This window comes from Bufo gargarizans, chromosome 4 (genome assembly GCF_014858855.1).
Source record: "Bufo gargarizans isolate SCDJY-AF-19 chromosome 4, ASM1485885v1, whole genome shotgun sequence".
Taxonomy (NCBI): Eukaryota; Metazoa; Chordata; class Amphibia; order Anura; family Bufonidae; genus Bufo; species Bufo gargarizans.
The window spans coordinates 452,476,265-452,499,397 of record NC_058083.1 but is presented as its reverse complement, the minus strand read 5'-3'; the positions used below and the strand labels follow the sequence as shown (position 1 = coordinate 452,499,397).

General features: G+C 45.0%; 1 protein-coding gene across 1 annotated transcript in view; it reads right to left on the bottom strand.

Annotated features, from left to right (window-relative positions):
* The window catches only part of ERLEC1 (endoplasmic reticulum lectin 1), a 42,106-nt gene extending 21,362 nt beyond the window's left edge, over positions 1 to 20,744 (bottom strand). The window contains exons 1-8 of the mRNA XM_044289597.1: positions 20,465 to 20,744; positions 18,838 to 18,942; positions 17,528 to 17,608; positions 13,637 to 13,714; positions 5,194 to 5,254; positions 3,744 to 3,787; positions 1,543 to 1,766; positions 971 to 1,100 (exon numbers count right to left, since the gene is read on the bottom strand). Of these exons, the coding sequence (XP_044145532.1) occupies positions 971 to 1,100; positions 1,543 to 1,766; positions 3,744 to 3,787; positions 5,194 to 5,254; positions 13,637 to 13,714; positions 17,528 to 17,608; positions 18,838 to 18,942; positions 20,465 to 20,605 (864 nt within the window). The 5' untranslated portion in view covers positions 20,606 to 20,744. The remainder of the gene's footprint in view (positions 1 to 970; positions 1,101 to 1,542; positions 1,767 to 3,743; positions 3,788 to 5,193; positions 5,255 to 13,636; positions 13,715 to 17,527; positions 17,609 to 18,837; positions 18,943 to 20,464) is intronic.
* Positions 20,745 to 23,133: the final 2,389 nt, after the last annotated feature.

Here is a 23,133-nt window from a genome sequence, read left to right as displayed (position 1 = left end):
AGGTCTTCTGTGTCCCCCAAGGAAATTGGGCGAGAAATACTTCTTTTTGTCCCCATTAATTGTCAATGGGGACAAAACTGAACAGAACGGAGGGCACCAGAATGCATTCCGTTCTCTTTGGTTGTGTTCCCATACCGGACAGAAAACCGCTGCAAGCAGCGGTTTCTGTCCGTCATGGGATGCGGAGCAAAAGGGATCCAGTGTGACACATAATGCAAGTCAATGGTGCCGGATCTGTTTTCTCTGACATAATTGACAATGGTTTTAAATGCCGAGTCGGCAGTGCGGAGACCAGGAGCGCCGCAGGGAGCAGGGTAAGTATATTTCCACAGAGGGGCCCGGCACATTGGGGGGGGGGGGGGGGATGTTGTAGATACTGGATAACCCCTTTAAGGCTCAAAGACTCTTCACACACATACACTTGCACATTTAAAAAAATAAAAAATAAAGACTACCAAAACTTAGAGTCCTATCCTCCACTACCTTGAATCATGTTGTACTGGTTCAAGTTACATCTCATACTTTACAGTCTTCTATATGTTTCTGGAGACATCCACGTTATCTCTCCCCTCTTATGACCTTAAATGTCAAGAACAAGAGGTCTGGATAAAGAGGTGAGGTCTAATGCTGGATTTATACGGGCTGATTATGGGGGAAACCAATGTTCCCACGAATGCTCGCTCCTGATAATCGGGCCATGTAAAAGGCGCTGCAAATCATCCGTTGAACGATCGAAACGAAATAGGACCCCATTATAGTGAACAGGATTCGTCGGGTGCCAGCAGTGTCTGCCATATGCTGGATCCGGCAGTACCATTTCTATGCCAGAACAGAATACTAAAATCCTTATGTGCATGTATAGCCTTACCTCCTTTTTCTGACTCATTACTACTCTGTCACTTGTTGTATGCTCATTGTTATATGGTTTATACTATGCATAAACTTCAAAAGTTCCCTTTAAATAGTTCACCTCTTTGTTGGGCTTAAATGGTGCCTTCATCATCTCCCGCTGCTGTTCCAATTTCAATAGGCTTTGTGGCCTTAGTGGTGACCCTGGCATTGACTGGCAAAAGATATCATTTATAGGAGAGGTTTTAAACCTGTGTGAAAGAGATAATGGAATGACATTGTATTCTGAGCCAGAGACAGTTCTACAACAGAACAGATACATTCAAACAGCATCGGCAGGCTCAAAACCATGCTGCAAACGACTGCTTAACACAAGGTATGTCACCTCCAAGAGTGGATGGTACCCTCAAACCAGTTTTACCACTGACAACACGTTAAAAGGGGTTTTCCGGGACATAGCTATCGATGACCTATGCTCAGCATACATGTAGGTCGCTAGATCAGATAAGTGGGAGTCCGACACCAGTTACCCCCACTGACCACCAGTTGTGAGCAGCCTGTTCTGATCAGCTGTTCCAGTCCATGCCAGGATACTGTAACTCAGTTTGCAGAAGGAAGCACCGATTAGATAGGTCATCAATATATCAATATCCAAGTCCAAGTATTTATAGATGGACATCTAGGGTTACGTACCTGTACTTGGGATGGGTACAAAGAAGAGGTGTCAGTATTACAACTTCATATTCACATGTAGTGACTTCGGCTACAGACAGGATCTCGTGTTTGGCATCTGGGTGACATATATACATGACTGTCGTGCTACGGGGCTGGTTCTGTTTCAAGCTGCATGGTGTTCCATTCCCCATTACAACAGGGTAATACGGTGTCATCTGTCCTTCAATGTTTTTGGCTGGGATCTAGAAGAAAACAATGACAACTCCACGGTAATATTTTATTCTGGAATCTTTAGAAAATGTTGTATTAGGGTCCATGCACATCGCCAACACTCTCATAGAAAATGCCTTTTCTTGTCCACAATTGTAGAAAAGAATAAGACATGTCCTATTTTTTTGTGGAACGGAAGTGCGGATCCGCAAATGAGGATGCGGACAGCACATTCCAGCCCCATTGAAAATGAATGGGTCTGCACCTGTTCCGCAAAATTGCGGAACGGATGCGGACGTGTGAATAGACCCTTAAACTGGTTTTACAGGACTTGATTACCAAAATCAAAATCATTGGTGGGGGGTCAGACACCTGGCACCCCCACCATTCAGCTATTCCATGCAGCCGCCAGCACCAGGTATTGGACCCCCATGATCTAATATTGATGACTGATCCAGAGGACAGTTCAGCAATATCTCAGACCTGGTGACCCACTTTAAGGGCCAGTATCACAGTTCCATAATAGAAGCATAGATCACTTCTACAGTTTATATTTACATCTTTACAAACTAGGGATCGACCGATTATCGGATTTACCGATATTATCGGCCGATATTCAGGATTTTGAACACTATCGGTATCGGCATCTATTTTGCCGATATTCCGATAGTGTATGGGGAACACAGATCGCGCTGCTGACAGCGCTCTCCGTGTTCCCTCAGCAGCAGCACAGGGGAGAAGGAGCAGTGTCTCCTCGCCCTGTGCTGCTCCTGCCGCTGCCGCCAATGTAAGGACAGGGGACAGGAGGAGGGGAGGAGCTATGGCCACTGCTCCACCAATGAAGATTAATCTATCATTCATTCATTCATATACAGGAGGCGGGAGCTGCAGGATCACATAGCCGGCTCCCGGCCTCTATGAGCTGTAACTGCGATCTGCGGTAGTTAACTCCTCAGGTGCCGCGGATCGCAGCTACTTGTCATAGAGGTCGGGAGCCGGCTATGTGATCCTGCAGCTCCCGCCTCCTGTATATGAATAAATTAGAGATTAAGCTTCATTGGTGGCGCAGTGCGCCCCCCCAAGCCCCCCAGTATCAGACATTGGTGGCGCAGTGCACCCCCCCAGTATTAAGCATTGGTGGCGCAGTGCGCCTCCCCCCAAGCCCCCCCAGTATTAAGCATTGGTGGCGCAGTGCGCCCCCCCTCCCCCCAGTATTAGGCAGTGGTGGCGCATAGGGCCCCCCACCCCAGTCGCAGTGCGCCCCTCCACAGGATCCCCTCTCCCTTGCTCCTCCGATCGGAGCCCCAGCAGTGTAATGCTGGAGCTCCGATCGGTTACCATGGCAGCCAGGACGCTATTGAAGCCCTGGCTGCCATGATAAGCTCCATGCTGCTGTGTGCACAGAGCACAGAGTAGCAGGGACAGTGTGAGCTCCTATTCACCCTGATAGATCTCTATCAGGGTGAATAGGACAAGGGTTCTAGTCCCTAAGGGGGCTAAATGTTAGTTAAAAAAAAAAAGTTAAAAAAAAAAAAAAAAAAAAAAAAAAAACACCAAAATATTAAATATAAATGAAAAAGAAAGATTTACAAAAAAAAAAAATACACATTAACAATAAACATTAATTTTCAGCAGATTTGTGGGAATTTTAATTTTTTTTTCAAAAATGAAAATTCCCAGAATATCGGTATAAATTATCGGCTATCGGCCTGAAAGTTCACAAATTATCGGTATCGGTATCGGCCCTAAAAAATCAATATCGGTCGATCCCTATTACAAACCTATCCTTAAATATCAGGGTACGGACAGCACATCCAGAACTATTAGAAGCAAAAGGGAAGAAAAGCGGCAGACAAATTCCTGCAACATCCCTGTCAACCCATCAGCTTCACGAGTCATTATGGGACTTACTCTATTTGTAATAGGATACATTGAATTACTACTTTTTTCCTTAGTACATATGTTTGTACATACTAAAAAGCACCAAAGAGAATATTGGCCCTACTTACATCTTTATGGATTCCAGCTATTTCTCCTTCTTCCTGTTTCTCACCTGTTCAATACACAAAGAAAAAGTTTAATTTTCATAATGTCTAAAGGACCCTTTACATTAACCTGAAACAATTGCCAGTCGAAAATATAGCAAGTGAATCAGAACTTCTTTAGCTCCATTTACCACTGCCTCACTATAAGCCCCAGGCAATTCATTCAGTTGTTTGACAATCTTCCGTTATGATCAGTGACGGTGAGCTGCGACAATTGATGTTTTTCATTTCAGTGGGGTGTCAGGACCTCACTGATCTGATGCAGATGACCTATCCGGAATTACAGATTTTTTTTTTTAAACTTTTTGTGCGATTATCCTTACATAATCATCCTGGCTTGGACCACACACTATAGGCGGATATTTCTGTTCTGCTGTAGTAGGACAAGGTCAGTGGAGGGATTTAGGCTACATTCACACGACATGTAATAGCCATCACACGGCTGTTTTTAGTACCAACTGAGGTCAATGGGGCTATTCACATAGCCATTTTCTAACGACCAGTGAATAGCGGCAGTCAAAATATAGGCCATCCTATTTTTGGCCATTTTCATGGCCAGACAGAGCCAATAAAATTCTATGGGATCGTTTTTAACGACGATTAGACAGGAGTGTACCCATCTAACGGCTGTTTAAAAAAAAAAAAAGGGGGGTACACTAGTGGAAAATGGCCAAGGTCAAAAATAAAATAAAAAATTGCTCATCTCATCCATTTGCACGCACAGATGTAGTTGCTCCTTTCTGGATGCTGAAGGACCTATGCAACCAGCGTGATGACATCACCATGCTCTACCAGCATGATTGCTGGGAGTGCACGATGATGTAATTGCACTAGGAGTGCAGGTCTTCAGCATGAAGAGGGGAGAGACTGCATCTGCAAGTGGATGAGCTAATTTTTATTCCATACAAAAAAAATATATATACTATTAATGCTGGGGGCCACTATGGGAGACATTATTAAAGGGCATCTGTCAGCAGATTTGTAGCAATGGAACCTGTCGTATGTGCGCTTGGCAGCTAAAGGCTTCGGTGTTGGTCCCATGTTCATATGTGTCCGTATTTCTGAGAAAAGTTATGTTTTATTATATGCAAATTAGCCTCTAGTAGCAATGGGGGCGTTACCATTACACCTAGCGGCTCTACATCTTATAGGTGGCGTAAACTTAGACTAGACCGTTTTTGGACACAAGGACACTTTTTTTTGCTGCAGACAAAATTCTGGCAAATGGACAAACTTTTGGCAGATGAACAGAATTCTAGCATAAATCTGCCGCAGGATTTACGATACTCCAAGTTTACAAAGGTCCATGTACCAGAATAGTAAATCTGCCCCAATGTTTCTCAACAGGAAAGCAACATGTCCACTTTGGACATAAGGCCAGCTATGAACTCCTAGCCATTACACTGACTCAGACCTGTGTCAGATGAGCTTTTCTTCATCATGTTTCCGAGGTAATATTCTTGAATATTCGTTTGCTAAGAAAAGAAAATCAAGACAGTTAAAATTGATGTATAAACTATAGATATAGTGACTTATAGCTGTGACCCCCTTAAAGGGGTTGGCCAGTATTGCTGCAGATCTGCTGGGAACAGCACATTAAGGCAGCTAGTAATAGACTGATGTCTGATGGTTTATTATGCCTGATCCTTGTGCACTGCATTGGTTGTTTACCTGCCACCCGGCACTCTGGTCCTAAAATGGTTGTTGGAGGGTAACCAATCCTGTCCGTCAATGTTCTGCATTGACTAACAATGATCATGCCCATCCACCGTGTTAATTAATAAAGGCTGTTGATGGACTGAACTGGCCACGTGACCCTTCATCAGTGGCCATTTGGGTCTGGAGAGCTGGGCTGCAGGTAAGTAATCAATGCAGTAAACTAGGAGTAGGCACATTAAATCACTGGACACCAGTATATCGCTAGCTGTCTTACAGAGGTTTCCGGGATTGATGGCCTACCCTCAAGATATGAGTACTACACTCACCCCCTTCCCCTCATCGCCAGTGTATTTTAACAGAGACCAGGATAAAGGGTAGAACCCAAAGAAATTTATCAAAAACAGAAAAGGGGCGGGAATATATGTGCTGTCATGGAGACTACCAGGAAACTGGATTAGAGGTGAGTGTAATACTCATTTCCCCAGTCGTCTCCATGACAGCACACACTAGCAAAGTGAAACTCGGGGGGGGGGGGGGGCTACAGCACCCAAGACCTTGTGTCCTCATTGGCAAATACATCAAGCCTATAATGTTTGGTAAAAGTATGGGCCCTCTTCCAAGTGGCCGCCCTGCAAATCTGCTCTAGGGAGGCAGAGGCCCGTTCGGCACAGGAGGTAGATACTGCTCTCACTAAATGGGGTCTGAGAGACGGAGAAGGCTCTTTACCAGAGGCTGAATACGCTTCCGTAATAGCACTCCTTATCCACCGGGATATGGAGCCCTTAGCTACTTTCCTACCTTTATTAGGGCCAAAAAACTGCACAAATAAATTTGTATCTATACTCCATTTCCTGGTAGCGCCAATATAACGATATAATATAACAAAGAACTGCCCTTCTTACATCTAAGTTATGGAATTTTTCTTCCTGCTCGTTCCTGGGATTGGCACAGAATGAGGGAATGATAATATCTCGGGACCTGTGAAAGATGGATACTACCTTTGGGAGGAAATTGGGGTCCAACTTAAATATTAACTTATCCTCTAAGACCCTAAGGGAAGGCTCCTGGATTGATAGGGCCTGAAGCTCGCAAACTCTCCTAGCAGAAGATATTGCTACCAGGAAAACAGTCTTAAGAGTAAGCCACTTGATAGACAGAGAATCTAAAGGCTCAAACAAGGAATCTGACAAGCCTAAAAGTACTGTGTTCAGGTTCCATGAGGCTACCAAATTCTTAATTCTCTGCTTTAGCCTATCTGCAGCTTTCAAAAACCTAGCAACCCAGGGGACATCATAAAAAGACTAGTGTTGTAGAGGGCACCCAGGGCGGACACCTGCACCCTAGGAGTGTTTGGGGAGAGACCCATATCTAACCCATCCTGGAGGAATTCCAAAATGAGAGAGATATTGGGAGTGGACCAAGCAGGGATTCCTTGGATTGAGGGAGAAGTAATGAGGAACCTTGTGGTTTTTCTTTGAGGCGAACAGATCCAGACTCGGACTGCCCCACTGGACCTGATTCTTCTGAAAGGCTGTCGGAGAAAAAGATCATTCACCTGGATCTAGTCTCTGCCGGCTGAGAAAATCTGCCCTTAGATTGAGGGAGCCCTTTAAGTGTACCGCTGTAAGGGGATTTTAGATTATTTTCTGCCCACGAGAATATCTGTCTTGAGAGACTCTTTAGATGACCGTGCCTCGCACCCCCTTGATGACGGATGAAGGCCACTGCTGTGGAGTTGTCTGAGTGGACCAATACATGCCAGTTTCTTGACTGGGTCTGTGTTGCTTTTAGATCTTCTCATATTGCCTGAAGCTCCCTGTAATTTGATGACATCCCCCTCTGAGACTCAGACCTGGAAGGAATTCACGGCTGCAAGGGCACCCCAGCCCCAGGAGCCGACGTCCGTTGTCAAGGAGAAAACTTCCTCCTGCTTCCAGCAGACTGTGCTAGATTTGTGTCTCTGAGCCACCACTGTAAAGATATTTTTACGACCCTAGGTAGATATATCTTCTGGTCCAGAGTTAGCTAAAACCTGTTCCATTTCCTGAGGATTAGATCTTGCAGGGGTCTCATGTGGTGTTGAGCCCAGGCAACCGCAGGGATACATGACGAGAGACGACCCAGCATTTTCATGCCTTCTCTTACGAAGCAAGCCAGACCTCTCAGGAATTGCCATATTTTGACCTTCAGATCATGGACTTTTGGGGAGGGTAGGAAAGATTACTGGAGGATGGAGTCTAGAAGGATGCCCAGAAAAACTCTCCGATTGGCTGGAAGAAGGCTGGACTTCTCCCAATTGACTATCCAGCCAAGATCCTGAAGATGAGCAAGGACTACCTGGATATGTGATTGAAGCAGATCTGTACTCTCCACTACGGCTAACAGATCGCCCAGATATGGAACGATTAGTATTCCCTTCCGACTTAAGGAGGCCACTACTTCTGCCATGACTTTGGAGAAGATTCGAGGGGCAGAAGATATTCCGAAAGGAAGGCAGTTGAACTGGTAATGATGAACCCTTCCTTCCAGCTGTACCACGAATCTTAGATACTTCCTTGATTGAGGATGGATCGGGATGTGGAAGTACACATCCTTGAGGACTATCGTGGCCATCATAGCCCCTTTCATGATAAATTTTACTGCAGACATCACGGTTTCCATTTTGAATCTGCGATAGGTGATATGTTTGTTCAGTGGCTTCAAATTTATTATAGTCCTGAACTTGCCGTTTGGTTTTTGAACTAATAATAAAGGGGAGTAGTGACCCCTTCCTACTTCACTTCCGGGAACACATTCCCATTGCCCCTAGGCGTAATAATTCTTTTTCGCCGCCGGATAGAAAAGACATTTGAGATAAGGGGAGCCGAGTTAAGGTGAATCTTTGCGGGGGGGGGGGGGAAGAGATTCTAGCTCTATCGCATAACCTTTTCTTATAAGATATCAACTTGTTCTTGGACATCATATCACCCGACCAGGCCTTCAGCCAAAGGACCCTTCTAATTGTGCTAGACAGGACTGCTGTACGGGCGGATAGTCTTACGGACTCTGCTGAGGCGTCTGCTAGGAAGCTAGTGGCCATCTTCAGTAGGGGAAGGCTTTCCAAGATCTGTTCCCTCTGAGTTTTATTAACTACCTTAACCCTAAGTTCACACCTGAGCGTTCCGAAAGGAGCGCTATGTATGCGCGATTGTACGGGCGTTTACAATCGCGCATACAGAGACAGGGGAACACACATTGTCGCGCGTTCCCGAAAGTCCATGTACGGGAACGCGCGACAAAACGCCCCAAAGAAGCTCATGTACTTTTTTGAGCGTAGGGCGTTTTACAGCGCGATCGTACGCGCTGTAAAACGCCCAGGTGAGAACCATTCCCATAGGAAAGCATTGGTTTCTCCTTGTTGAGCGTTTTACAGCGCGTAGGAACGCACTGTAAAACGCTCAGGTGTGAACTTAGGGTAAGTGTAACTCTAACAGCTCCAGCCATACTTTTAGGGTACGGGCCACACATTCCTGGGAATTTCCATCCTGATCATGGCCCTTATAGCTCTGATTAACTCTTCAATAGCTGCAGGGTTAAACAGAAACCTTTTGTATTCGTTATCTTCATCGGATTCCTGTGTCATATCCAAGATTTTAGGGTCCGAAAGATCAGGATTTACTGAATCGGAGTCACTTCCCACACTAATAAGATCTTTTGAAGTTCCTGATTTAGGTGAGGGGGCCTGGGGGCAGGGGAAGCTTCCCTTTTTTGTGAGGCCAGTGCTGATTCTCTCCCCATAAACCTCCTCTCCCACCATAAACTTGATGTCCTCCAACTGGCTAGAGGACTCAGATTTTACAACTGTAGCAGTACACTCCTCGCGCACTCCTTGGTTTAGACCCGGAAGAGGGCAGATGCTATAGACACAAGCCACACTCCCTGGCCTTAACTTTAACAGAGGAGGAAGACTCATTTTCTCCTTGAAAATATATAAGGGAGAGAAGAGTCAACCACTACAGGGCAATAACAGTACATGGAGATTGCCTGACTCCGGCTGCTCACTGGACCCTGGGTAGTGGGGGACTGCGATCCTGAACCAGGTGTGGTAGGAGCACTCATGTTGCACAGGTCCCGTCCACCAGAAACACGACAGTGGTGAAGATCCGCTGGGCGCCATTTTCCAGCCGGCACTGCCCTCTTTTTATTCACTGGGCATGCGCCGGTGAGCTCCTGCGTGACGTCACAACACAAGCCACGCCTCCATGCATCTGACATCATCACCCGGCGGCTGGAGTGAAGCGTGTCCTAGCGTCGCTCCAGCCGCCACTACCGCTCCGCATATAGTCCTCCTGGACCGCCGCAGGAGGGAACTTCGCCGGGGCCCCATGATTCACCAGGGGCCTGGGCACAGACCCCACTGGAGGAGGGAGAGCTTAACATGCCGGAACCGACCTCCAGTCTGTAAAAGTAACATGTCCATGAATAATGCTGCCAGGAACCCCAAGGAGCTCCTAGCACCTCTCTGGATCTTCGTTCCCTGGCAGGAGAGGAAAAAACACTGGCGATGAGGGGAAGGGGTGGGGTTTTTAACCTATCTGTGCTTTTTCATGTCCTATCAGAGGAAGTTAATGTCAGTGTGTGCTGTCATGGAGACGACTGGGGAAAGAACAATAATATCTGTTTGGCAGGGGTCCGACATCCAGCACCCCCTGACGATCAGATGTTTCAGAGCAACTCCAGCATCGGTACTACACAGCTCCATCAGGAGAAGAGGCCATCTTCTGGAAACCCCCTTTAGTGTGCTGTTTAACGCAGATATGCATTAGTACTCACACAGTGCTCAACCCCTTAAAAAAGAGAATCTGTCACGCCGATTTTGGACCATTATCTAGAGTAATACATTAGTACTGAAGATAAGTAGGCCAGATCACAATTTTTTTTTTCCCTAATGCCCCCGGTTCTCCCACTGTCAGTGCTGTGCTGTAATACACTGTCAGGACTAGAGTTGTTGCGATACCAATTTTTTGATTCGGTTTCGATACCATGAAAAAGTATTGCGATACTCGATACCATTCGATACCACGAGAAAAAAATAAACAAAAAAAGCCACGTGCATTCCTCATTTTTAAAAATGGCGAATCGCACAGTTTTTATTTTATTTTTTCTGTTCCGGCATTCACCACCTAGATTTTTTTAATATATTTTAATAGTTTGGACTTTTCTGACGTGGCGATGTAATATGTTTATTATTTATATATTTTATATGTGACATTGGGAAAAGGGGGTGATTTATACTTCATATTTTAGTGTTTTTTGTTTGCTTTTTTTACACTTTTTATTTAATAACTATTTCCCCCTTAGGGGCTAGAACCTGGGATCTTTCATCCCTTTTCCTATTCAGCCTGATAGATCTCTATCAGGGTGAATAGGACTTCACACTGTCCCTGCTGCTCTGTGCCTTGTGCACACAGCATCAGGGATGTTACCATGGCAACCAGGGCTTCTGTAGCGTCCTGGCTGCCATGGTAACCGATCGGAGCCCCAGGCTTACACAGCTGGGGCTCCGATCAGAAGCTGCCACTGCACCACCAATGGCTAAAAACCACAAACATGGCTGAGGATCTGGTGGATATGCTGTGGACCCCCTTTTACTGAAGCGCTGCGGATTTTCCATTTGGATTTGCATACAAAAATATGCAGCTGATTATAGTAGGAGAAAGTGAGTAAGATTTATGCAAAGCCATCTGCATACATTTTTAAATCCACAGCCTGTCCATTTCTGACAGGATTGTTGCAGATTTTTCTCCATTAGAAGGGGTGGCACGTCACTAGGATATACAACCAATGTCCTGATTACTATCGGAGCGATGGGAATGGTCGATTATTGATTCCGCTACCACGGACCACAACGGAAGTCGGAATCCATATCGGGAACCATATCGGGATTCTCCGCTAACCGGAAGCCGAACTTTAGACGCCGAACTTAAAACAGAAGTTCGCTCATCACTAGTTATGACACCTATCACCCCTGCAGATCAGCTGAATGAGGAGGCGGTGCCCGCAAAGCAGAAGAGAAGGAAGAGAGACGGGAGACGGCACATGCACACCGTCTCCGCATACAGCTGATTGGCGGGTGTGCCGGATGTCGGACCCCCGCCGATTTGATATTGATGACCTATCCAGAGGATAGGCCATCAATATTAAAAGTCCAGAGAACCCCTTTAAGGAATCCACATTTCAAAAGCAATAACATTTCCATGGATATGGTTTTTCCACCATTTTTGGGGTTTTGTTTTTATAGTATTCACTGTGTGGTGTATTTACAAGTGATAACTTTATTGTGCAGGTCAATATGATTATAGTGATACCGAATTTATAGTTTTTTTTATGTTTGCACAATAAAAACACTTTATTTTTGAAAATCATAAGTTTCTTTGTTGCAGTATTCATTCAAAGTCCTATAACATTTTTAATTTTCCATCAACAGAGCTGTGTGCTGTGGTGATGGTGCATGCACAGCTTCTGATCCCACATTGTGCCATAATAGTATGGAGGCTCACGGGATATAGGCTTCCGATGCAACATACTATTACTGCACAGGGTGTGAAGGGTATAAAGTGAATCTGTTCATTTTTTTTTATTTTTTTGCTTCTGTCTCAGATACACAGTGCCGGGACCAGCATGTACGTAACAAACAAAGGCTGTGGTGCTGGAGCTCAGCTAATGATACAGAAAGACACTGCAAGGTGAATGAATATCAGTTACTGCCGTGAAATCGGCGCATGCGCACTGCATATCTCTGTGCCTCTGCCCACAGTGGGCAGAACACTGCGCATGCCCGGGCCTGGCAGCGATGCGCCAACGGCCTATAGGGAAATATGATGTCACAGGGCTGGCCTGAGCTTACTGAGTTTTTGGGCGATTTGAAGCATCTGAAAAACTAAACACATGTAACATCTGTGTCATGTCTTTGTGCCCCACTGAATAATGTGATCTGTTTAAAACCGGTCAGGTAGGTGGCAGACTCCCTTTAAAAAAATAAAAATAAATTCAGTTTGTCATCTTGCCAGGAGTGTTTGACACATGAATATGGGGAAACTGGCTGCAGCAAAGAGCCCAAACTAAGTTTTGGTATGAGGCTCTTTGACATCTGTGTACGCCCCTGGCAATGCTATCGCACGTAACCTTCCTCTTGAGACACTGGACAACGGGTTGAACTTGATATAAGCATCTATTTCAGTTTCAAAACTTTTATTACAATCATTTTTAACATATTTCTGAACATTGGTATTAAAGGACATGTGTAATCAGAAAATGTCCTACTGTTTAAATCATGTTTTTGTGTTAAACTTATTTTTTTGTGAGTTTTCTTTTAATTTTCCATGTCTATATAATGTATTTCAGTTTCCAAAATGTACATAATCATGCATTTTTTCACACAGGCCACTTTGCCTCATAATAGGTCATCATTTCCTGTTGTTTACAGGTAACTTTTTGGATGCCATTATCACTATCACGACAGGCAGAATTACAATGACACATAACACCTCTGTATAGATAACACAGAATCCACCATTCACAATAGGTAATATCACAACTTATCTACTCCCTCCTGACCACAACACAGGTCAAAGAGCATGCCTAGAAAACTCTCCCATAGAAGTCAATGGGGCCCCCTCCTGTCCATTATGTCTGTATCCCATGTACTAGCTCTAAAAAGACAAAGTCTTAACATTTTAGGCCTAGCGACCAATGTGAAAATTGCAGGGTAATTTATTTATATATATTTTTTTTAAATATATTGACAAGGAAAATGTAAAAACAAAACAAAAATGCTTAAAAAATGTGAACAGAAAAATGTGATTTAACCAATAGGTAATTTTCTTAAGACACATTGGGGGAGATTTATCAAAACTGGTATTAAGAAAAACTGGCTTAGTCGCCCCCTTAACAACCAGATTCCACCTTTCATTTTTCAGAACTCCTTTGGAAAATGAAAGGTGGAATCTGATTGGTTGCTATGGGCAACTAAGCCAGTTTTTCTTTACACCAGCTTTAATAAAGCTTCCCTATTCTCTTTCAACCATGCAGGTTCATATGCAGCTGTATAACAGGCCTAGAACCATTACATACACCATGCAGGTGGAAAGACTTATCTCCTACCTACCAACCCCGACTAGAATGTATAAAAGCTCTAAATACAGCTACAACGTACATACCTGTCCTGCCTCTTTCTCCTCATGATACTGACGAATATGTTTTCCATGGCATACCTGATATGTCCAGTACGATTCAATCTAAAACATTATAGAGCAAGATATTTGCAAAGGAACAATGAAAGCGTGAAATGTTCTTCTGTTAAAGGGGTTCCCCGGGAATTAAGAAAATGAAAATACTTAAATATTACTTTATTGTAAATATATTCTCAAATACGTTTCATTAGTTACAATGGCTCGTTTTGTCTGTGAAACAATCAACAGTGGAAACAAAATGGCCGCTATCCTTTTAGTACACACAATACCTGTCCTGATCACACACGAGGACAAGTTACTTTACAACACTAACACTGGGTTCACACCTGAGCGTTCCGAAAGGAGCGCTCTGTATGCGCGATTGTACCGGCGTTTACAATCGCGCATACAGAGACAAGCGAACGCTCATTGTCGCACGTTCCCGAATGTCTATGTACGGGAACGCGCGACAAAACGCCCCAAAGAAGCTCATGTACTTTTTTGAGCGTAGGGCGTTTTACAGCGCGATCGTACGCGCTGTAAAACGCCCAGGTGTGAACCATTCCCATAGGGAATCATTGGTTTCTACTTGTTGAGCGTTTTACAGCGCGTAGGAACGCGCTGTAAAACGCTCAGGTGTGAACCCAGCCTCAGGGAAAGAGCTGCCTCATCCTCCTCTCTGCTCTACTTGTCAGGGATTATGATCCCGATTACAGATGATAAGAACTTTAGCTGAATCTCTGGGGAATTTAGTTCATGAGGAGACATTAAGTACAGAGAGGACGGACAGGCGGTGGTAATGTGTTGCTGTGGTAATGGAGACTGTAAACACGTGCTGCTGCTCATTAGCCCCACCTCACCCTCCTCTCAGGTCTCCTCATCATTTCCATTCCCACAGAGATTCACCTGTATTCAGGATCATGACTCCTGACAAGCAGAGCAGAGAGGAGGATGAGGCAGCACTATGGCTCATTGTGGAGGACAGTTTTTGTGTGTACTGCCAGGACAGCTGACATTTTTTCTCTCCTAATGATTGCTCCCCAGACAAAAAAAAAAAGCCATTCTAAGTAATGAAAGGTATTTGTGAATATATTTATTATAAAATAATATTTAAGTATTTTCATGTTTTTAATTCCTGGAGAACCCCTTTAAAGTGCTATCTTTATAGAGCAGGAGGAGCTGAGAAGAGTGATATATAGTTTTGTGGGAAAAGATTCAGTAAAACCTGTAATATACATTTATCTCTGCCTTTTCTGACTTCAGTTGTAAACAGGGGAGGAATTCTCTGTGTAAGGGAGCATTCACACGACCGTAAGTGTTTTGCGGTCCGCAAATTGCGGATCCGCAAAACACGGATACCGGCCGTGTGCGTTCCGCATTTTGCGGACCGCACCAGTCTGGCGCTATATAGAGAATGCCTATTCTTGTCCGCAACCGGACAAGAATAGGACATGCTCCATCTTTTTTGCGGGGCCACGGAATGGAACAACGGATGCGGACAGCACACGGTGTGCTGTCCGCATCTTTTGCGGCCCCATAGAAATAAATGTGTCTGCAAATTTGCGGAACAGATGCGGATCCATTTATACGGTCGTGTGAATGCTCCCTAAGTGTGCTCCCTAATATAGATATATACACACTTATGCCTTATTCACACATCAGTGTTTAGGTCAGTAATTTCCCTCAGTGATTTTGAGCCAAAACCAGGATTGGAGCCTATACGGATATAAGGGAAATAACCTGCACCTGTTCCCTGTATAGAGCCGCACCTGGTTTTGGCTCACAATCACTGACCGAATACTCATTTTGTAAATGAGACATCACACAGGGAATGCTATCAATCACTGATAACACTGCCCCTCGTGTACAACTATCAGTGACTGACAGCTATCTCTGTATACACACTTGCACAGAGAATGCTACCAATTAGCTGTTTATGAGGGAGGTATCAGTGATTGGTAGAATTCTTTGTTTAAGTGTGTACAGATAGTGGTCACTTATTTATAGCAGTTTACAGGAGTGATCTTAAATTCTAAAAAAGCTAATATAAATGTATAAATTACAAGTTTTACATACTGTAATTTTCCCCCCACAAAACTATATATCAATCTGTTCAGCTGACTGGTCATGCTGTCTGCTGATGGCACTGCATTTTGTGGTACAAATAATTTTTTTTTTTTTAAACTTCTGACATGTTATGGTAACAAGTTAGACATTTGGATCGGTGAGTCTGGCTGCCGAGGACTCAACTGACTGCTAAACCAAAGGAGCAAAAGTGCTCAGCCCGCTGATACAACTATCTTTCCAATTAGCTGCATTTTCCTGTGTTGGAGTTGCTATATATTTGGATTCAGTGGTCAGTACTCTATTGGATAGCTCTACAGAGAGAGCCCTACTTTTGGTCTTGTGGCCACTTATGCTCTTGATAGACACCTCTTACATACGCAATTTATTGTATCCCATACTATTTGTGTAGTGGAAGTTCTTATATTAGAATTGAAAAATTCTACAAGTGCATTAGAAATGGTACTGCCAGTGTCCACAAGCTGAAGCCAGCATTTTGCCCCAAGTTTTCTACTTTCAACTGTGCCAGAATGGGATAGTGGTCAGATACACCCCGGGGGAGATAAGGGACCTCTTGGATCAGTTCCAATAAGGACAGGGATCCCAACGCTAGATTAATTCTGGACAATGAAGAGTAACAAGAATATTGCCTTTCTTCCCAATGATTAGCCCTCCAGAGAACACACATCAACCTCTGATATCAATCTAGCCAGCGAGGAGGGTGAGGAGCCCACTGCACAAGCGTCTGGAATGAACTTATCCAGAGACTTATCCATGTACATATTGAAGTCTCCCATCATTACTACGGGGACATTAGGAAACTTGGCTGTGAACACTAGTATTTTTGTCAGAACCTCGCTGGAGTATGGTGGGGGAATGTATACTGCCACCAGGATCAACCTAAAATGAAAAATAGAGCAGTCCACACATATAAATCTTCCCTTATTGTCAATGCATGTGTCTCTAGCGACAAAGGGAATAGATCTATGTATTAAAATACTAACACCACAAGCATGGGTGGAATACGTAGAGTGAAACTCATGCACCATCCATGCTCTGTATCAGATGAGTTTTGTCAGAAGTAAGATCAGTTTCAGATAGGCAAACGATTGCCAGTTGGTATGTTTGCAAAGCATGGAAGATCGCATGACGTTTAGAAGTCTGGCCCATTCCCCTTACATTTCAGGCAATAATCCTAAGGGTACCCATCATCAAACCAATTCCAGTTGCCTGCTGCCGCTCACCCCAGGGATCCATTATATGGCCCAATATTAACCCCTTAGTGACCAAGCACATTTTTTTAAAATTGCATTCTAAGAGCTAGAACTTTTTTGTTTTTTCATAAATGTACTTGTATGAGGTCTTATTTTTTGCAGGACAAGTTATAGTTTTTTATGCACAATTTTAAGTACATGTAATGATTGATTAAAGCCAGCCGTTTAGCTAAAACCCCCTTTGTTTACGTCAGTAAAAACACGTATGGGTGGTGTTAAACATATACTCTGTCTCAAGTTCCCCTCAAACACAGAAGTCTCCATCCACAAGGCATTGTCTATCTTCTTATTGGGAACAAGCAAATATCCCCATGTACTCATTTATGTAAATAACAATGGCTCAGCACACGAGTGGAATGGCCCCCTCCGTGGTAGCTGTAGTTTTCAAATATCTCATGGAGACATATGGTGTACGAAAGCGACTCATTTACAGCTAGGCGGGTATATGGGCATGAGTTCGGCTGAACTATTCGGGAACTTCTCTGGGGTTCTTTAATATTTAGTACCTCTACTTAAATAGACGAAAATAAATCCACAGTACCCTGAAGGAGCAGCTGGTTTGTTTGAAGAGCGGTTCTAACAGTTCTCCAGGAGACGGACCTTTATATTCTCTTTCTTCTTCCTTTAAAATAATAAATTAAGACTCCTTAATACCAAATGAAAACAGCGTCACAGCAACATGATCACTTGTGTTAAAGGGGTTCTCTCACTTCAGCAAATAGCATGGAAAGATAAATCCAGCCAGCAAAGGAAGCAATATGGGCAATCACAATACAACAGTAAGTGGCATGCGTTACATTTCTCTACATGATAAATGCCATTTGCTGAAGGGAGACAACCCCTTTAAAGGAGAGTTAGAAAACGTCCCATTATAGTAGATTTCTCGTCCTAGACAGTTTTTACTGACAACTCTCCCTCCCGACTCCCTCATACACATTCATGAATGGATCAGCCGAGCATGTGGCTTGCAACCCACGAGAACAAAAGGACGGGGCGCTGAAATTCAACTTGCTCGATCCTTCTACCCCTCCGGGAAAGAGCTGGGAGGTCTTCATACACATTATACAGTCGGCTGGGTTTGGCCGACAGTAATCTAACGTGCATAAGGGCCTTCTGGGTCTGTTCACACGTCAAAGTCTATTGCAAAAACTTCAGGTGAATAAAACGTTATTAGGAAGAGTTACAAATCTGAAAAAAAGGTCACTGTAGCTGAAAACGGCATAAAAACCAGAGATTACGGGGGAAATTTATCAAAACTGGTGTAAAGTAGAACTGGCTTAGTTGCCCATAGAAGCCAATCGGATTCCAACTTTTATTTTCTAAAGGAGCTCTGAAAAACAGAAGGTGGAATCTGATTGGTTGCTATGGGCAACTAAGCCAGTTCTACTTTACACCAGTTTGATAAATCTGTCCCTAGGTCTGTATAAATGATATAATGCTCTCACCAGCTAGCTTGGCAATAGAGAGACACCCTTAACTAGGTGAACAAAGAGTGATTTACTAAAAACACACACAAGGTGAGGCTTGGAGAGCAGCGTCAGATCTCTTTCTATGCTCTAGTACAGGGATTGGCAACCTTCGGCCCTCCAGCTGCTGTGAAACTACAGCTCCCAGCATGCAATGTTTGGCTGTTCTCACAACACCCACAGAAGTGAGTGGAGCATTCTGGGAATTGTAGTCTAAGAAGATCTGAAGTGTCGGAGGCTGCTGATCCCTGCTCTGGTACGTCTAACCCTCCTGCATAACATCAAGGAGGCTAAGGAAAGTACAACCATAGATTACTAATACTAAAAAGAGCAGATTAAGTATAAGCAGAATCCAAAATGACAGCTCAGTCAGTAATGGCCGGACCTGGTGATCGCTGGCAGTGAGTGGGAGCAGACACTTGTACTTCTCCTTATCGGCCGTGGTCATGATGATGTAGTTGTCTTCTCTGTATGGTAATCCTGTGGTTGGCTGCAAAATATAAATAACAATTATATGATAATTATAATATTACAATTTGCTGGTGTGGTTCAGTAGAGTGCTGCAACCCTCAACACGGGCACCGCAGAGCCGTCCACCGCTGTCTGCGGGTGGGATAAAGTCCAAAGTGCTTACTATCACAGCGCAGTCCTCCGCTGTAGGGCAACATGCTTATAGCATAGAAGACTTACCGTACAGGGCTACTCAGTGTTCCTAAGTCAAGTACCCCCTTAAAGGGGTTGTTCACCTCTGCACCAGATTTCTACAGGCTCCACAGGATGTCCGGACCCGCAGTGGTAATGAGAATTTCCTGATCCCCGCGGCTGGGTTCTGCCTCCATAAGTCCCAATTCTCCCTGTATCAACATCCGGTTTGACGCTGGATCATGTGACCCCTGCAGGCAATGATTGGCTGCAGTGGTCACTTGTCCCCCATGCATCAAGTGCCCAGTGATGTGCCGATTTGGTGACACACCACTCATTGGCTGCAGTGGTCACATGACCCGGCATCAAACCACATGCTGACACGGGGAGAAATAATTCCAATGCACTTCTCTAGTAAGATCCTTTGTGCCATGTTTGATACTTTATGTTCATATGTGGTTTTAATATAACGACGTAGACCATCAGGTGTATAAATTCACTGGTGGGACGTGACACTGATGTGAGAATGGGGGCGTGGCCCCTGGAAATGTTATGTAACTATCATGCTGCTCTGGTGGGGCAGATAGGGCTCTGGCCGGGTGTTGGACGTATGGAGTTAACAGATGGAACGAAGGATCACAACACCTAGCGGAACGATGAGGAGACTGAAGGCTATGAACACTGGGGGCATGTGGAGCGGTCATGGCACAGATGCTAAATGTAAACAAAGCGAGATGTGAACAGGGCCCTATCAATACACAACAGCGCTGCTCAGGGGCGGACTGGGAACTAAAAGTGGCCCCATGTTGAAGGTGGGTCCGAATTGAAAGAAGGCAACATAATTAGGCAGGGACAACAGAAGTAGACGGGGCCAGCAATACTGTAGTGCAGAGCAATATACCTCCCCTGCTGAACCAAATACCACAGTGCAGCACAAAATACTGCCACCTGCGCCAAAGGATTCAACGGTATCACTGTCCTGAGGACGTCAATACGGTTGAATTCAGGAGGGCTACTTGCAGGTGAGGAGAGAATCAGATTATATACCCACCTTGCAGCCATGAGGAGGAATTGGGTGGCCCACCTAGGAATTGGCACACCAGGAAATTTCCCTGTAGGGTCTATGGCCAATCCGCCCCTGCTGTATCTGTGGGGTGGGTATCAGTTTCTATGCCCATATGTCAGGGATACACACATGGGTAATGTATATGGACTTGCTGACAGCACCCCTACATCTGCTGAGGAGTCCCCACCCCCACACCAGTTCGCAGTCACATGACCAATACCATGGTTACTGACAACTTCTCCAATCCCTTGAGTTGTCGGTGCCACACCCCCTCCCCTCCCCCAGCACACCCTGGCTGACTGACCAGAGAGAAGTCCGGCCCGGGCCAATTGAGGCGGAACGGGATGTCATCGCTGATTGCCGGGAGCGCCCTCACTCCGCTGCACAGCACCCCGCACAAGACGAGCAGGGCCGGAGCACGAGCAGTCACCTCCCTCCAAGGCATCCTCTCCCCGGCTGCGGGTGCAACTCTCTGTCTCTGACCGCCAGACACAGCCCTGGCCAATCACATCGCGGCACAGCGCACACAGCCAGGGCCGCCACGTCTCTTCCGTAGCGGCGACAGCTCAGCACTTCCGGGGTAGAAGAGGTTTTTTTTTTTCCTTGTTAATAAACTTTATTACACATAACAGGTTGAGAGCCACAGAACTGAATTACTTCAATTATAACTTGAAGATGTAGAAAATAGATTGCTGCGCCTCACTGCCTCAGGACCACCTTTCTCCTTTTTTTTCCAGACCACTATTTTTATTGGGTGGTACAATTTTGGGGTCCGCATTTTTCGTCCAGCTAGCTGTATTTATTGCCTATGCAGTGAATGTATAGTAGAGATGTGCTAGCAGTGGCAGCATGTTATAGGCAGGTTCAAATTGACTGAAGGCGGGACAACAGAAGTAGGGCAGCAATATGGTAGTGCAGCACAAGATACTACCACCCCTGCAGAACCCAATACCACAGTGCTGCCCAAAAGGCTGCCTCAGCTGGATCAAATATCGCAGTGCAGAACATAATACAGCTGCCCTCACCACAATATTCAACTGTATCGCCATCCCGATGATATAGTTGAATTCAGGAAGTCACCTGCGGCCACTGGCCAGGTGCATAAGTAGGATGGCCAGATGTCTGGTTTTAGGCTGGACAGTCCTCCATCCGTCACAGGGCCTAGACAGACACAGGGATGTCCTCCTTTTCAGTAGCTCACGCTCAGACAGCATCATTGCACTGTCTGAGCGTGAGCTGCAGCAACTGACTGAGGCTTCTCTCACCCCTAGTAAGTCATTAGAGCCCGCGGACATGGCTCCCTGTGGCTGACGGAGGGGAAAGGAATCACCACAGGCTGCCCCCAGCTCACCTTCCCGTCTGAAAGCTCTCCCTCCCACCTTCTTTGTGCTGGCAATGGGGCCGTGGCTTAATGGAGCTGGGGTGGTTTAGCAGTTTTGGGGCGTTGCCAGTGAGATCCGGCTTTATGGGGCGTGGCCAGTCGCCACCCTATGCATGAAAAATAATCAACAGCTTTCAAACCAGCAACTGGATCTCAATTATTTTTTAATTGCATGTAATTACAAACTTATTATAGCTACTGAGCTATTTAATAAAATGTATATTTATAGCGCCACATGCTGTTCGTTTTTCTTATTTCCATGACCTGCTCACTGAGATGGCCGCACATGCTCAGTTTCATCCTTCAGCTGCCTCCTGAGTTGTGATAGGGAGGGCATGGACACGCCCCCTTACCTGCAGCAGAGAAGACACTCCCCTGAGCTGCCAGCTTGATATAAATCTAGCAGAGCAATGAATGGGGGATCTCTGGATCCATGTGAGGTACAGGGCTGGTTCTAGCTTCGTTAGAAAGAGGTTGTCATGTACTATGTGATATTAGTCATATGGTCTATGGCAGTGTTCCTCAACTTCATCCCTCAGGGCCCACCTGCCAGTCATGATTTGAGAATGGCCTCATGCACGCGACCGTGTGCACTCCGCATCACGGATGCGGACCCGCAATTGTGGTCCCCAATGCACAGAACGGCCGTGTGCATGAGGCCAACATCCCACAGAATGAATACCTGAGGTAAGGCCTGATGCACTGACACTAATTATATCACCTGCTGAATACTAAGAAAAACCTGAAAATATGACCGGCAGGTGGGCTCTGAGGCCCGGGGTTGAGGAACACTGGTCTATGCCCAGTCCGCCCCTGAGTGCTAGATCGATGGTGGTCCAGAGTGCCTGGCTGTTTCCGTCAGTGCCATAGACTTTAAATGGAGTAACAGGAACTACTTGAGGGATGCTCCATCGAAAACTCGCCCTAGCCATGCTCTTGCAGCTGGGGGCATCTCCCATTCTGCCAATTGATGGGGATTCCAGTGGCCAAACCTCCAGATAGATGAGAAAAGTTCTTTTGGTTAGAGTACTCCTTTAGGGGGGTTCACACATAGGTTGTTGGTGGTGTTTTTGTGCACTTTTGCTGTTTTATTGGCATTTTTGGTGCTTCTTTTATTCTTTTCGCAGTAAGAACACCAGCTGAAAGTGTATGGGAAATATGAAACACAGGGCACACAAACATTTCTTTGTTACTGCCATTTTTTGTAATTAAGTGACTTTTTTGACTTTCATTTTTTTGTTAAATGCAGCATGCAGAAACTTTTGGGGTTTGTTTCTGCCATTTTGACATAAAAACCTGGTTCACACATTTAGATAAATGCATCACTATAAATGCAATAAAAAAAAAAAAATATCGCAATTTCACCTGATTTATCATGCATTCAAACCAGAATTCTAGCTTCAAAAAGTCCCAAAATAGGGTTTTTGCGACTTTTTGGGCTCACTTGTGCAAATGTTTTGCGACTTTTTGCATTTTTACCCCACTTACTCCAGTTTTCTGGAATATGGCTGAGAAAGTGGTTAGCTATGTTAGGGCTCATGCACACGAATGTTGGGTGTTTTGCAGTACGCAAATTGTTCATCTGCACAACA